This window comes from Anguilla anguilla, chromosome 11 (assembly GCF_013347855.1).
Source record: "Anguilla anguilla isolate fAngAng1 chromosome 11, fAngAng1.pri, whole genome shotgun sequence".
NCBI classification, from domain to species: Eukaryota; Metazoa; Chordata; class Actinopteri; order Anguilliformes; family Anguillidae; genus Anguilla; species Anguilla anguilla.
This window is the reverse complement of record NC_049211.1, coordinates 6,045,090-6,060,089: the sequence shown is the minus strand read 5'-3', so window position 1 is coordinate 6,060,089 and position 15,000 is coordinate 6,045,090. Positions and strand designations below refer to the sequence as shown.

At 47.5% G+C, this 15,000-nt stretch overlaps 2 protein-coding genes and 1 long non-coding RNA gene across 10 annotated transcripts in view; 1 reads left to right on the top strand and 2 right to left on the bottom strand.

Moving 5' to 3' along the window:
- Nucleotides 1–64, bottom strand: part of LOC118207515 — a 6,862-nt gene extending 6,798 nt beyond the window's left edge. For both annotated transcript variants that reach the window (XR_004761393.1, XR_004761394.1), the window contains exon 1: nucleotides 1–64. This exon is cut by the window's left edge and continues 91 nt beyond it. This is a non-coding gene — a long non-coding RNA (uncharacterized LOC118207515).
- The window catches only part of clcnk (chloride channel K), an 11,957-nt gene extending 3,833 nt beyond the window's left edge, over nucleotides 1–8,124 (top strand). For all 3 annotated transcript variants that reach the window (XM_035381176.1, XM_035381173.1, XM_035381175.1), the window contains exons 8-20: nucleotides 777–902; nucleotides 1,182–1,266; nucleotides 1,532–1,633; nucleotides 1,847–1,931; nucleotides 2,167–2,340; nucleotides 2,727–2,796; nucleotides 3,133–3,243; nucleotides 3,825–4,041; nucleotides 4,722–4,855; nucleotides 5,354–5,436; nucleotides 7,415–7,495; nucleotides 7,584–7,670; nucleotides 7,932–8,124. In XM_035381176.1, the coding sequence (XP_035237067.1) occupies nucleotides 777–902; nucleotides 1,182–1,266; nucleotides 1,532–1,633; nucleotides 1,847–1,931; nucleotides 2,167–2,340; nucleotides 2,727–2,796; nucleotides 3,133–3,243; nucleotides 3,825–4,041; nucleotides 4,722–4,855; nucleotides 5,354–5,436; nucleotides 7,415–7,495; nucleotides 7,584–7,670; nucleotides 7,932–7,976 (1,400 nt within the window). In that variant the 3' untranslated portion in view covers nucleotides 7,977–8,124. The remainder of the gene's footprint in view (nucleotides 1–776; nucleotides 903–1,181; nucleotides 1,267–1,531; nucleotides 1,634–1,846; nucleotides 1,932–2,166; nucleotides 2,341–2,726; nucleotides 2,797–3,132; nucleotides 3,244–3,824; nucleotides 4,042–4,721; nucleotides 4,856–5,353; nucleotides 5,437–7,414; nucleotides 7,496–7,583; nucleotides 7,671–7,931) is intronic.
- Nucleotides 8,125–11,439: 3,315 nt separating this feature from the next.
- The window catches only part of fam131c (family with sequence similarity 131 member C), a 16,994-nt gene continuing 13,433 nt past the window's right edge, over nucleotides 11,440–15,000 (bottom strand). For all 5 annotated transcript variants that reach the window (XM_035380990.1, XM_035380991.1, XM_035380992.1 and 2 more), the window contains 3 exons: nucleotides 14,866–15,000; nucleotides 14,606–14,704; nucleotides 11,440–13,301 (listed from right to left, as the gene is read on the bottom strand). The exon at nucleotides 14,866–15,000 is cut by the window's right edge and continues 78 nt beyond it. In XM_035380990.1, the coding sequence (XP_035236881.1) occupies nucleotides 13,030–13,301; nucleotides 14,606–14,704; nucleotides 14,866–15,000 (506 nt within the window). In that variant the 3' untranslated portion in view covers nucleotides 11,440–13,029. The remainder of the gene's footprint in view (nucleotides 13,302–14,605; nucleotides 14,705–14,865) is intronic.

Genomic DNA, 15,000 nt, shown 5'->3' with positions numbered 1-15,000 from the left:
GCTGAAACAAACCGACAAATAATTCCAAGGATGAGAAAATGGCGTAAAAAACGAAATCCATCACGGCACCATGATAAATCACGGTTGCTTAATTCAGTCAACGTAAATAAATCAAATTCTTTCTGAAATTCTTACAGGTCTCTTTCTAATTTTAATTCATTACTTACTACCCACTTCTATCTTGTTCTCGCCAAACTGGCAATTTTGGAAGACAAGAAAGGACTGCATTCAGGGTCTAGCATCAATGGACCTGTTATAATGATGACACAGATGCTGGAAGCTAGGCTCAGGATTGGTAAACTGGATGCTTTTTTGCTTATTTGGGGCATAGGCAATGTGCTATGTACAGTTCTGGATGACTTGCTGTGTCTTTCTTTTTAAAAGTTTATTATTATTATTATTTTTTTTTGTTTGTTTGGGTGCATTGGTTGATGTAATATATTTTCTGAATGTTCGTCTTATGAGCACAAGTTAATTAATCTTTAATTAACAGTGTATTTCAATTCAAATTCTCTCTCTCTCTCCCTTCCTCCTTCCCTCTCCCTCTCTCCCACTCCATCCCTCCCTCTCCCCCTCCCTCCTTCCCCACCCTCCCCCTCCCCTCTCCCTCTCCCCCTCCCCCTCCCTCCCTCCTCTACCTGTCCCTCCCTCCCCTCTCTCCTTCTCCCTACCTCCCACCTCTCTCCTTCTCCCTCCCTCCCACCTCTCCCCCCTCCCCCTCCCACTCTCTCCCCCTCTCCCCCCCTCCCCCACCCCTCCCCCTCCCCCTCTCTCAGGAGTGCTCTTCAGCGTGGAGGTGATGGGCACTCACTTTGTCGTGCGGGACTACTGCCGCTGCTTCTTCGCGGCGGCCTGCGGGGCGCTGACCTTTCGGACGCTCTCCGTCCTCAGCGGGGAGCAAGGTGACGCCGCCCTAAAACCGCTAAAACCGCTAGCATCCGCCTGATTCGATTTTCTGTGGCCGATTCTGCCGGCTGTAAGTTTCGATCCAGAGACTCTGACCGGATGCAGGGGCCCCAAACCTAACTGAATTTTTTTTGCTAGCAGTGCTTGAAGGTAATTACACAATGATGCTTGATTTCATTTTGAGAGGAGGGAAGGGGACGTGGGCATGGGGGGGTTGGGGGGGGCAGGGGGGGGCAGGGGGGTAGAGAGAGTAATCCAGTGTCTTGACTCCACAGAGACCGTGCAGGCCCTGTATAAAACCAGCTTCTCCTCCGACCTGCCCTACCACACTCCTGAGATACTGGCCTTCGCCCTGCTGGGGTAACTCCACTTTACCACAACAACGCTGACCTACATCTATGCTCGGAACACAGACACTGTCTTCATGTGATTTTCCACCACTGTACAAGCTCCAGATTTTTAAAACTGTGTCTCGCATTGCTTTTGCAATCTCCTTGGGTATCTGTCTCTTCTTCTCTGTGAGATCTGTGTGTCTAATGAGTCTCTGTTTCTCTAGAGTTTGCGTGTCTGTTTCTCAGTCTGCCTGCCTGTCTGTCTGTCTGTCTGTCTGTCTGTCCTTAATGAGGTTGCTGTGTGGAGCAGTCAGCTGTCTCTATTTGTTCTGCCATCGCCGGATGCTGCGATTCACGAAGACAAACAAACTCATCAGCGGGATCCTGGCCACAGAGTGAGCGCAACGCTACCGTTTCCCAGCAATCCGTCAGCGGATCAATCACAGCCGTCGCAAATGAGTTCAAACCAAATGACTGATACAACAACAAAAAAAACTGATTGAGTAAAAAGCGTCAGTGATCACGGCGATTACATTGATGGGTGTAAATACTCCAGTGGCATTAATTGTGGCATCAGTTTGCTAATATAAGCCTCACTCACTCCCCAGAAAGGCACTATATACAGGTGCGGTCGTGTTTCTCCTGGCTTCCGTCACCTACCCACACAGCGCTGGACGATTTATGGCAGGTGAGGTAGGTGAAACTCCACTTACCTCATAAGCACTTAGAACTGTTTTTATCACTATCATTGTATCATCACCATCGTCATCACCATCATCATCGTATCACCATCATAGTCACCATCATCATCATTTTCTTCTTCTTCGTCATCACCATAGTCATCATCGTCCTCCTCACCCCCTTTCCCTCTCTGTCCCCACCATCATGGCCACTCTTTGTCTGGCCCCTCCCCCTTTTCCGCTCTCAGCTGTCCATGAAGCAGCTTCTCACTTCCCTGCTGGACAGCCGACAGTGGTGGTCTCTATCCCAGAATGCCTCTGTGCGGCCGCCTCAGGAGTCGACCCCGGAGAGCCTGTGGCAGGAGTGGAGTCCCTCGGGGGTCTCAGTGTATCACACACTGGCATTCTTCCTGGTTATGAAGGTACAAATCCCCAAGCCAGGACACAGGTGAAGCTAAAACCATAAAAGAAGAACAGTGATATTCATTTCATTGATGTGATACATGCTACGATTACATGGAGTAATTTCAGTGATCGTGGGACAAGTAATGGTTTTTGGAGACTGCTTTGTATTGTACTTTGTAAATGACCTGAGGGAAAATATTATCACTACAGAGTGATGCTAAACCATACCAAGATAACCACTTCATCTCATAAGACGTTCAGTTGCACGAAAAAAAAATTTGATGGACTATTAAAGCCAAGGAGTTTCAAAGCCAATGGAAGGAGTGGAGGCTAATTAGACCAGGTTAATTTGACCAGGCTAATTGCAGACTGTGTCTGTCCCCTACGCTGATGGCCTCCCCAGCTCTGGATGCTGGTCCTGGCCTGCACACTGCCCCTGCCCGCCGGGTACTTCATGCCAGCCTTCATCTACGGTGAGACGCCGGCACGCAGAAGAGGCGCCGTTATTCTCCCAGCAAAAAGGATCTGTCCCTTTAAGGTGTGATTAGAATGTTCTGAGCTGAACATTCTAATGCTGATGTAACAATCGCTGGTGGTGACTGTAAGCGACGGAGTTCTAGAACACTGACTTGGAATTTTGAACAAAAAAAACATTTCCAAAAAGAAGTACTGTAATCTTCGGGCTTTTAAAGACGAACGTGTGCTTAATTCTTTGCCGTGCGTTAGTCTGATTGCACGGTATTTGTCTGAAACGATGACGGAGACACTGGCTGCAAAGTTCCTCACCGGGCCTCCTGTTTGTGTTCCAGGCGCTGGAATTGGGCGTCTGACGGGGGAGGTTCTGTCCTATATGGTCCAGAATGGATTTCACGCTGAGGGGGAAATCGGTCTAGTAAACCCGGGGGGCTATGCTCTGGCTGGTAAAAATGACTTCGGCGTCATCCTTTGTCGAGGGTTAAAATAGCCAGTTACCGGGCGCAGTTTGCTCCTCCGAAAGTGTCGCTGTTCATTTGATGTTAGCGAGGCAGCCTTGTTCTCTTCGACGCGCACGAGGCAGAGAGTGAATTGTCAGAATGCCGCTGTGAGCTAATCGTCTCTCCACGTCTCTGAGAGAAAGTGCCGGCGCCCATCGGGCGGTTCGTCTGAAAGGCTGTTTCTGTGTGTGTGTGTGTGTGTGTGTGTGTGTGTGCGTGTGTGTGTGTGTGTACGTGCGTACGTGTGTGTGTGTGTGCGTGTGTGCGTGTGTGTGTGCGTGTGTGTGTGTGCGTGTGTGTGTGTGTGCGTGCGTGTGTTGTGTGCGTGTGTTGTGTGTGTGCGTGCGTGCGTGCGTGTGTTGTGTGCGTGTGTTGTGTGTGTGCGTGCGTGCGTGCGTGTGTTGTGTGCGTGTGTTGTGTGTGTGCGTGCGTGCGTGCGTGTGTTGTGTGTGTGCGTGCGTGCTTGTGTTGTGTGCGTGTGTGTGTGTGTGTGTGCGTGTGTGCGTGTGTGTTTTGTGCCTCCTAAGGGGCGGCTGCTTTTTCGGGCGCGGTGACTCACACGCTCTCCCCCGCCCTCCTGGCCCTGGAGCTGACGGGCCAGTCCACTCACGCGGCCCCCGTCCTGCTGGCCACGCTGACCGCCAACGCCGTGGCCCGGTCGCGGCTCCGCCCCTCCTTCTACGACGCCGTCTCCCTCGCCAAGCGGCTGCCGCACCTGCCGTCGCTGCTCCGGGCCCAGCCAGAGTGAGCTGCCGCGGCAACCGCACCCCCGAAAAGCACTGCATTGTGGGATCCTTTATCGGGGTTAAGGAGGGTGGATGAATCATTCGGGGTGGGGGGGGGGAGGTGTAGCGCGAAATTCTGGGTCCCATGCTAATTTACATAAAAAATAACCCCCCCTTAAAATAACCTGCAGCCCAAAGCAGACCTTTTAGTCCAGGCCTTTGTACCCCTTTTCTACCAGTTTTTTGGGAGTCTTACAATCCTTACAATCATCTCCTCAAAGAGCAGGTCTTACAGATATTTACAGATGTCCCCCCCCCCCCCCCCCCATACAAGAAAGCATTCACGTTAAGCCATACAAAGGGAACACAGACTTCGGGAATTATCAAAACTACGTCACAGCAGAACACCAGTGTTTGATCTTTGCCTCCCCCCCCCCCCCCAGCCCCCAGCCCCCAGCCCCCCTAACTAGTTCACTGAGTTGAGCTGAAGAACAGTAAATGGCCATTCAGTACTTCATTCCCATCAAAGAGGCTGTCTATCTGAAATCATAGTGGGCAATTTGGGGCGACAATTTACTATCACAGAGGTGGTCTTCAAATCCGTCCTCTTATACTTGACATTGACCTTTTGTAATTGTGTGCAATGTCTTGTGTTCCACCTTCCCCAACCCTCCCCCCCCCCCCGCCCCCCACCCCCAGGTTGAGCTCCGTTCGGCTCGGCCAGGTTCTGTCTGGCGGGGGGGAGGTGCTGGAGAGGAGAGGGGGGGCCGCCGAGGTGCGCCTGGCCCTCGCGGCCAGCCCGCAGACCGCGTTCCCCGTGGTGGATTCGCACGGTGAGCTCCCAGCTGCCCCCGGCGGCGCGAGCCGCGCAGCGCGGAATTACCGAACTAATGACGCCGTGATCGCTTCATCAGCCTCCGACACGAAACGCGAATTAGCCTCACCGCCGCGCACGTCGCTCGAAATGCCAGCAGTTCGCTGGTCCCCGCAGGCCTTCGCCGAGTGGCTCTGCCAGGCTCGGCGTCGAGATAATTTATGGAAATAGGCTGGTCTGGCAGGTGACTGCCTCATCCAGACGGGATCAGCGTTTGGGCTGATGATCACACAGAACTCCGGTACCTTCAGCCGTGAAAATGATGATCGCATCTTCTTTAAAGAAACATACATGTACATATACAGTACGCATACAGGCACATATACAGTGACACTTGAAATGCACGTAATTATGACTACTGTTTAAAAGTTTAAACATAAAAAAATAAAATACTGAATGGCCCATTGAGATCTGTACCTCTGACCTGTGCTCCTCTGTCTCTCCTCCCGGGTTCCAGAATCCCAGCTCCTGCTGGGTTCCGTGAGCAGAACCGAGCTCCAGAGGTTCCTGCGCCGTGTCGCAGATGGACAAACGGAACCGGTACGCACCGCAATACAGTAGGCGACCCCAGAAACCGGGCCACGTTCAGCATTTTTAATCCGTTTTTCCCCCCTTTTCACTCTCATACAGTATGGAGACTAGGCAATAGTGCCACCACCACGCACCTTGCACAAAGAGCACTACACCTGAAGCATCCCCAGAGAGAAAAAGCCTAAATCTAAACGTCTAGAGGAATGGAAATCTAGGTTGAGAGACATTTTGACATAAATGGAATAGGTTGACCCCAATATGGCTCAGGTCTTTGCCAGGATATAGCTTGGCTACGTCCTAGCTAAAACTTTAACTTTTCAACCAAATGTAGCCAGGTTCTGATCTGAACGCCTAGACAACGTTTCACCAAATTTGCACCACAAAAATTCCCTGGGATGTGCACCCTGACGCACAAATCCATGAGAAACTCAATACCACAGCATCTTTTAAAGATGCAGAAATACTTTACAAACTCAGGGGTCAGGGGGGGGGGTGGGATTTAGAGGACTCTCTCAGTAAAAAAGGTTTTCTTGGCTCGTCTCCACAGGGGAACCATTTACAGTTATTTATGGAACACTCTATGGTAGGTATTAAGTGTGAAAGCTCCAAGATTGAACCATTTTTGCCTGACAAAGAACCCTTTAACCACATAGGATTCCTCTAGAGACACACAGATGAGCCTTTTGTGAATCCCTTTCTTCTGAGAGTGAAGGGGCTCTGGTTTCTGGGATTATTATTTAATATGCTAATGATTTATTCAAAGGCCTGATACATGCAGGTAGTTTAAAAAACAAGGTACGCAGGTATGCACAAATCAGCAGCCACCACACAAGTATGACACATCCATTAGCTAAGCAATTTTGCTTCCCAGCATGCATAGGGTGGTGTAAAAACAAACTTATACAGTAGATGGGACCTGCTTCCCTGTAATTATGACCAACATGAATTTCAGAGGAAATATCAGAGATGGAAAGAGGGGTAATGTTTTGGCTGGAAGCAGCAGAGACCGATACAGCTGAATCAGGTAACACTTTACAATAAGGTCACATGAACTGGCATTAGCTAATGCAGTTGTTGGCATGAATTAATGATGTACAAATACATTAATTAAGCATGGTATTTGTACTTAACAAATACATTGACTAATGTATTAGTTACATGATTATTTATACATTAGCAAAACATAGGATAAACTTATAATTAACCATTAACAAATACATGAACTGTTTTTTTTTTTATCCCAATATGAATTGGCATTAACTAATGTATTTGTTAACATGAATTAATGATGTACAAATACATTAACAATGCTGTACAAATTAATGTATCAGGAGTTGGTAGTTAACAGCTACGTTAGTTAATGCCAATTCATGTGACCTCATCATACAGTGTTACCGCTCATCACTTTGCTTTTCATGGGTAAAGGTCTGCAAGGTGATGTCATCACTGTGCCATAAGTGGGGTTTGGACAACTCCGAGCACCCTAACTGACAGGGGCGCTCAAAACATATTAGAACATAGAATTAATAACTTCTCTTCTCTACTAGAGAGCAGCAAGCCTGCTAAGGTAGAGTTATTTAAAGTGTTGAATGGGCCAATGAATAGGTTTCGGAGGTTCTGATTGCAGTAATTGTGCAAGGGCAGGGTAGCCTGGGATGGTGGGGCCCAATGTGAAATATTAACATGGGCCCCATAATCCTTGGCAGTACCCCTGGATGAGAGCATGGAACTCAAAGGGAAAGGGCACCAGTGGAAGCATATGCTCCAGAATCACCGTGTCTGTGCACGCATTTGAAATGCAGGGTAAAAAACACACGACCGACCGCAAGACAGTTGGGTGCAAATTTCAGCCCATGGCGAATAGAGTCAATTCAAAACATGTGATCCAACAACCAGTTAAGCGATTTTTTGTTGTTGTTGTTGTGGTCCATTTTTTTGTTCACTATCTGTGCAATACATTGTCATTTCTTTTTTTTTTTTTGCTCAGGTTTCAGATATACAGTTGGGAGATGTGTGTTTGATCCAGCCAATCACAGTCCAGGCCTCAGTCCATACCACTGTCCAGCAGGTACAGACGTTATGCGGTAAATGAATTCTTGGCAAAGTCTGTATTTCTGTCCAGATTTTGATGAATCATTGTGTCTTCCGTTTCTCAGGCTCATCAAATTATGAGCTTGCTGTCTGCACAGCAGCTGTTTGTGACTGAGAAGGGGAGGCTTTGCGGGTTCATGACCTGGAAAGAGGTGAGAGGGCACTAGCATTTAAATAACATATACACACACACATACACACTGACCTGTACACACATGCACACACACACACACAAACACACACACATACACACTGACACATACACACACACACACAGACATAAACACACTCATACAGAGCCATGCACACAACTGATATACGGTATATATAAACATACAAAACAAACAATAAGTAGACATACTTATACACTTATATATGGTGATTAAATTAAATTGCAACGGTCGCCATTTCAGATGAAGACGGCTATTGAAGATTTGGCCCACGGAAGATTTGAATGAAATCCACACCCACAGAAGCAGATGAGAAACCCAGCCATTTGCATACCCTGGGTATTTTTGGACCTCACAGGATCCCATAGCCTGTGCTAAGCCCCCTCGGGCTCCTTTCTGTCCCACTAACGATAATTAAAATGGAATCTCACTCATGTCCTGAACGTCTCGTTCTTTTTCGGGAGAGCGCCTCCTCGTGTTATCGTTTCGGGTCCCTGGTCACGATAGGGCTGGGTAATGGCGGAACAATGCTGAGTCACCCTGGGGGAAGCATGTTATCGTTCGGGCCCCTGGTCACGATAGTGGCGGGTAATGGCGGAACAATGCTGAGTCACCCTGGGGGAAGCATGTTATCGTTCGGGCCCCTGGTCACGATAGTGGCGGGTAATGGCGGAACAATGCTGAGTCACCCTGGGGGAAGCGTGTTATCGTTTCGGGCCCCTGGTCACGATAGTGGCGGGTAATGGCGGAACAATGCTGAGTCACCCTGGGGGAAGCGTGTTATCGTTTCGGGCCCCTGGTCACGATAGTGGCGGGTAATGGCGGAACAATGCTGAGTCACCCTGGGGGAAGCGTGTTATCGTTTCGGGCCCCTGGTCACGATAGTGGCGGGTAATGGCGGAACAATGCTGAGTCACCGTGGGGGAAGCGTGTTATCATGTCGGCCCTGGTCACGATAGTGGCGGGTAATGGCGGAACAATGCTGAGTCACCGTGGGGAAGCGTGTTATCGTTTCGGGCCCCTGGTCACGATAGCGGCGGGTAATGGCGGAACAATGCTGAGTCACCGTGGGGAAGCGTGTTATCGTTTCGGGCCCCTGGTCACGATAGTGGCGGGTAATGGCGGAACAATGCTGAGTCACCCTGGGGGAGCGTGTTATCGTGAAACCCGGCTGAGTGTGGCTCGGGTTCCCTCACGCCTCGCAGGGGACGGTCTTCCCTTTTTCTTCCCGCCCTTTATTGTTCTCTCTCTCTCCCTCTCTCTCTCTTTCAGGCTCTGTCTCTCTCTTACTCGTCCTGGCTGTCGTACAGGGCAGTGTTCGTAGCTGTTTTCTGGGGAAAAGGTCCGATTAACGTTCCTTATCTGCTCCTTCTCCCGCAGACCTGTTTGCTTGTTGCATTAAGTCCTTCAGTAGCAAAGGTTTTTTTTTCAGCATTTGGAGAATACACAGGATACACAGACACAGATAAACACATACACACACACAATATACACACACATGCACGCATGCACGCACGCACATATAAACACACACACACACAATCACACGCATGCACCCACACACACACACAGACACACGCACACACACACACACACGCACACGTAGGCACCTGCAGTATGTACCTATAAGTACCTATAAATATCTCCATTAGGCAGTCCTAGCAGTACATAAAGTTAATTTCCTTCTTCGGTGCATGCACTTATTCATTCAGTTCATGTTGCTTATTTTGGACATGCGTCATGCACGTGATTATGTTTTGTATTAAATTTTCACTCAGTGTAGGCGTGTAGGTTGCTGGTGATGGGGATTTTCAATTTGCCATTCCACCCTAACTCTCTCCCTTTTCTCTCCAAATTGAGTTGCTTGACAAAGCCTCCCTGCCATCACCACACAGGCAACCAGGAAAGTCAAATGCATCAATGATTCACACAATGAGCAATTCTATTAATGGCACAACACTAGATAAAGTCGAGATCTCTCTCCCTCCCTCTCTCTCGGTCTCTCTCGCTCTCTCCTGTTCTACCCCTTCTCTCTCTCCCTCTCTCTTGGTTTCTCGCTCTCTCTCTCTCTCCTGTTCCACCCTCTCTCTCTCTCTCTCTCTCTCTCTTTCTGCCTCTCACTCTCTCTCTCTGTCCTGTTCCACCCCTTCAATCAGTGAAGTGTGAATACAGGTTAATCATAAGAGGAGGAAACAGACATATAATTTTGTGCACTTGTTATTGCTGCCGTTGCTCCCTCTCGTCTCGTCCCCCCCCCCCCCCCCCCCCCCCCCCCCCCGTCACAAACACTTAATAAAGAATAAAACAGTTTGGGCGGGAGATGCAGCCTGCGTTCGCAACGGCGCCATGGCAACAAACGGACAAACCGGTTTGGGGGCTCTAACGGCACCTTGCCCTGTCCAGCACACAGAGCTCCTGGGACTCCCCCGGGATTATGGGTGTTAATTGCAAATTACGATTCTGATGGATTTCATCAGAGTAATTAATCCAAAAGTGAAACCACCAGGCATTATTTTAAGCACGGGTATTTAATTTGAAGTCGCACACAAAAAAAAAAAACAAACAGCTCAAGACTTGGTGTATGCTTTTTCTCTTCCTATTTTGTCTTGCCTTGGTGCTGATTATTTCGTCCTGTTTAGGCAAAGATCAGGTATCATTCATAGTCTGCATATATGTGCCTAAACACCTATTGTGTGTCCACGACCATTCTTTCAACCTTAAGTCTCTTCCCATGCATAATGCCTAGTCAAAGCATTTGGTCCAAATAGCCAGCATTGGTATTGGTCCGAGTTATCAGAAAATCATTTCGTTCGGATGTACATGTACAAGTGGCAGATTGAAATCGCACATCGTGGACTTAAAATATCATGCGTTATGTTCTTGTGACATACAGGACGTCAGAAATGATTAATTCACGGGTGAAAAAGAGGTCTTGCAAGGACATTTTTATGAAGAACTATTGCCTCTGATGTCAAGTATACAATACGAATGCGTGTTAGACTGCATAACGCCATCTAACGGGTTACAAAATGAAATTAAATCAATCAAACCTCTGGCATCGCAATCACATCCAATCAGCTGAGAGCGCTGCTGGAATGGAAAATTTACATAAATTGTGGGTTCCCAGTACCAGGTTTGGCAAATACTATAGAACGTTATTCAAACACAAAATTACGGTCTAGCAACATAAGTGGAATTCAAATGAAGGTTAAACCCCATTTCTCCAATAAAAACGTACATCGTTGGCCAGTGATTCAGCAGGACGAGGCATCTGCCTAGCTTTCACAACGGATGAGCGACAAAAGGTGCTGATTGGATGTTTGCCGTTGCTGATTAGTCCGTACAAATTTGAGATGTACGTCTTCTAAGAGATTAAAATGGGTCTGAAAACAACCCCAGCGTACACAATGGCTTTAGTTTCACAACTGCGCAAATCAGAATGACGCATTAGTCCTGCATTTGCACGCGGTTTATCGTTTGAGATCATTAAAAAAATTGGAGCTAAAAATAAGCAACTTCGATACATTGCATTTCAATACGGCGAGACTGAAAGCTTGATTCTCTAAGTCAATACTGCTCAGATTAACCAAACTTTAAAATCACTGTAAATTCTGGTACATTCTGCCCATCAAGCGTATGCAGCATTGATATGTGAAAACTAGCCATCTGGTTTTTGGACAATTCTGTGTCAGTAACCTTGGAACCATAACCAAACATGGTAGAGGGGCATCTGACGTAATTTAAAAAAAAAAAAAAAAAAATTTCTCTCTCTCTTTCTCTCTCCCTCTTGCTTTTTGGATAAGGAACAGCGGTAGAAAACGGATAACAGCTCAACTGCTTAATAAGAATGGTTTGTAAAAACCAAATGATTATCGTAATCCAAAAGAAATGGCTCGCGCACAACAATAAGGCAAAAAAAAATCACCTACTTCTACGTATCCACTTAAAGCAGCGGGCGGACAAACAGAACACTGCTCAGAATTCTTTTTCCCCTGCTGCTATAAATGATTCAATTGATGTAGGTGATTTTTGTGCGCTTGCTGTTGAATGCGAACCATTTCTTCTGGAGGAGGAACAACTGAAAAAAAGTTAGTTTATATAAACTAAGTACAACTATTTTACGAAACTATGTTTTATCAAGAAGTATACAGTAGCTGTCTTTCATGGCCTTTCTAGAAAAGCTAGCCTGATGCAATTGGGGAGTCACCATAAACATTTCTGGACATGAACAATTTTTTTTCCCTGATTAATTCAGTTTAACCTTTGAGTAAGTAATGTTCTGACATTCAATATAATATAATACAATATAAATGCGTTCAGCTATTCCATGATTTGAAATTTCATGTGGCAAAGGTTGATGTAACACAAACATACTAGTACGCACGCAGAGTTGGAATAAAATTATGTCTTTCACAATGATTGGAATGTATACATAATGATATTACAGCGGGTAAAAAAGAAAAAGTATGCGGTATTGTTCCCAAAGAATATCATTCAATAAGATGCTACATTCATCCAATCAGCAGTTGAGTAGAGAGTTCCAGGCACCCAGCCCAGGAAAATCAGTCTCCATCAGTCTCAGTGCTCATCTTCACAAACAGGCCTGGTTTCTAGCCTTTATGACATCATCAACTCTGCTTTCTGATTGGTGGAGTTTATAGTCCGTTCCATGAGGTTTAATGTTATCTCACAGCTGAAAAAGGACAGGTTTTTGAATTTTTATAAAAACTATTCTGTTAGTTTGGTATGATTTTCTGTGTATTATGCAATTTTCCTGATTAAAGTATAGTTTACATATTCTTTTCAATCTTTTAAAAACGTTTTTTTTTGGAGGAAAATGTACATGACTTACAGTAAGCTTATATTATCTTATGTTAAGTTACAAATAAGAAAAATAATCGCAATTAGTCTTATTTTTTAGATCCAATAATAGCAAATATCTGCTTTTGAGATTCAATAAGAACAAATAAAGCTGTGTAAAAAAAAAAAAAAAAAAGTATGCAGTCAATTCTACCTCTAACTGGTGGACAAAATAGACCAAGGCTTTGATTTATGTCCAGACTCCAAAGGCATTACACAGCAAAGGAGAAAGTCAGACACTACAGTCATCGGCAGGTACTCCATTTTCTAATGACTTCCCCCTCCTTCAGAGCACCATTACTGGTGCTCAATCAGTTCCCAATAGAAGTCTATTGATTCTTCATCATGAAATTGACAGAGAGGAGAAAGGGATCAGAAGCTGTGATCCAAGAGATTGCCCACTTCTCCGTGCCCATAACTCATCACCTTGTGGCGGTTTAATCTCCCGTGAGTGTTTCACAGCTCCTGAGGTGTTCGAAGCCTAGTCGTAGAAAACCTCGTCTTCGGAGAGGGAGCTGCTGTCCGCGTGTCGGATCGAGCCGTCGGGGCGCAAAGTCCTCCGCTCCTGTAGGGGGCAGTCAGTCGCCGGCTTGCAGGGAGAGCTTGAGGAGCGGGAGTCAGGCTGGGGGTGCCGAGGCAAAAGAGGAACGACGCCGTCGTTCCTGGCGTCCGCGTTGACGATGTAAGGGCGCGGAGAGACGCCTACGCCTCCACCGTCCAACAGAAAACGAGACAGATAGAGGCCATCGGGATCTGCGGGGGGAAGAGGACATAATCATCATTCACCATCCAAAATGCAGCGTGGGGGGGAGGGGGGGGTGAGGTGGGAGGACCATCCAGAGCAGGTGATGGAACAGGAAAGAAAAAAAACAGAAGAGTGGATGGTGTGAATAATGAACAGGGGATAAGGTGACGAAAAAGGGGCCTGCCCAATCAGTTCCAAAAAAACATTTTTCAGCGTATTATTTCCAGAACACAAAGTCTGCGACTGGGGTTGTGATTTCAGCAGTCTCATTACTGCGCGTGTGTGTAGCGCTGGTTTCGGAAAAACGTCAGCGAAAGCATTTGTTAAAGTGTCAGAGTTGATATGAGGCATGGGGCCAGTTCATTTTCTCAGGCGTTCAGCGATGATGGGAACTCATTTCCTCACTGTCACCCCCCCCCCCCCTCTCATTCCATCTCCGAGCCCGGCTGAGAGAGGGAATCCGAGAGAGAGAGAGAGAGAGAGAGAGAGAGAGTACTTACGTCTCACTGTGCTGAGAGCCAGGCTGCATCCTTCAACAGCAATAGCTTTTTTCAGCGTATGGAAAAGGAATACAGACAGACACACACACACACACACACACACACAGATAGACACACACAGACACGCACAGACACGCACAGACAGGCACAGACATACTTGTGCACACATGGAAACACGCACACAACACAATCGCACAGAGACACGCACAAACACACACACATGAACACACAAACACGCACGCTCGCGCACACATACACACACACATGTACACTCATGCGCACACACAAACAGCATCAACTGGGAATGGAGAGCGGAGAGAATTGCATGGGCCTAGCACTGAGGCTCTCCAGTCTCCTTGCTTCTTCTCAATATTGCTTTTCTGAAATAATGATAGACTGTCTTTTTCTGATGGCTGCCCAAAGCGGAACAGTTGTTCAAATTTCAAATGCAATGTGCATTGCATCACAAGCACCACGCAACATGATATCGAGGGAACACATAGCGACACAAGGGCGACATAGCTCAGGAGGTAAGACCGATTGTCTGGCAGTCGGAGGGTTGCCGGTTCAAACCCCGCCCTGGGCGTGTCAAAGTGTTCTTGAGCAAGACACCTAACCCCTAATTGCTCTGGCGAATGAGAGGCATCAATTGTAAAGCGCTTTGGATAAAAGCGCTATATAAATGCAGTCCATTTACCATTAACACGTGGACAATGGTGATACTGTTGCTATCAGCGATTAGCAGTTTGCAGCAACTTTTCAAGATGAATGGTCAGAACAGTGAAATGCAGCTCAGTGGCAATCAGCAGTACCTTGCAATGGGGCTACGCTGCAGTTGGCGTCGACTGGGCCGTCCGGTGAAGACCAGGCGCACATGGCAGCTTCTGCCAGGGCGAACTGCGCCGCCACTCCTTACAGGGGGAAGGAGAGGAGAGGGAGAGAGGGAGAAGGAAGAGAAGGAGAGAGGGAGAGGAGGGAGAGAGGGGGGAGAGAGGTAATAAACCCTTTTCCACAAGCATAATTCTCACCTTTATTAAAATGCCCCCCCCCCCGGCCACCAAAAGAAACCTACCTGCGGCAAAGCGCGCCTCCTTGATCTCATCGGTCAGGTGGCTGTAGAGCTGCTCGTCCACCTGCAGCCCCGCCCCGCCCCCTCCCCAGGTGTACCCGGCCCCCTCCGCCCCGGCCCCGGTGCTCCACCCCTTCC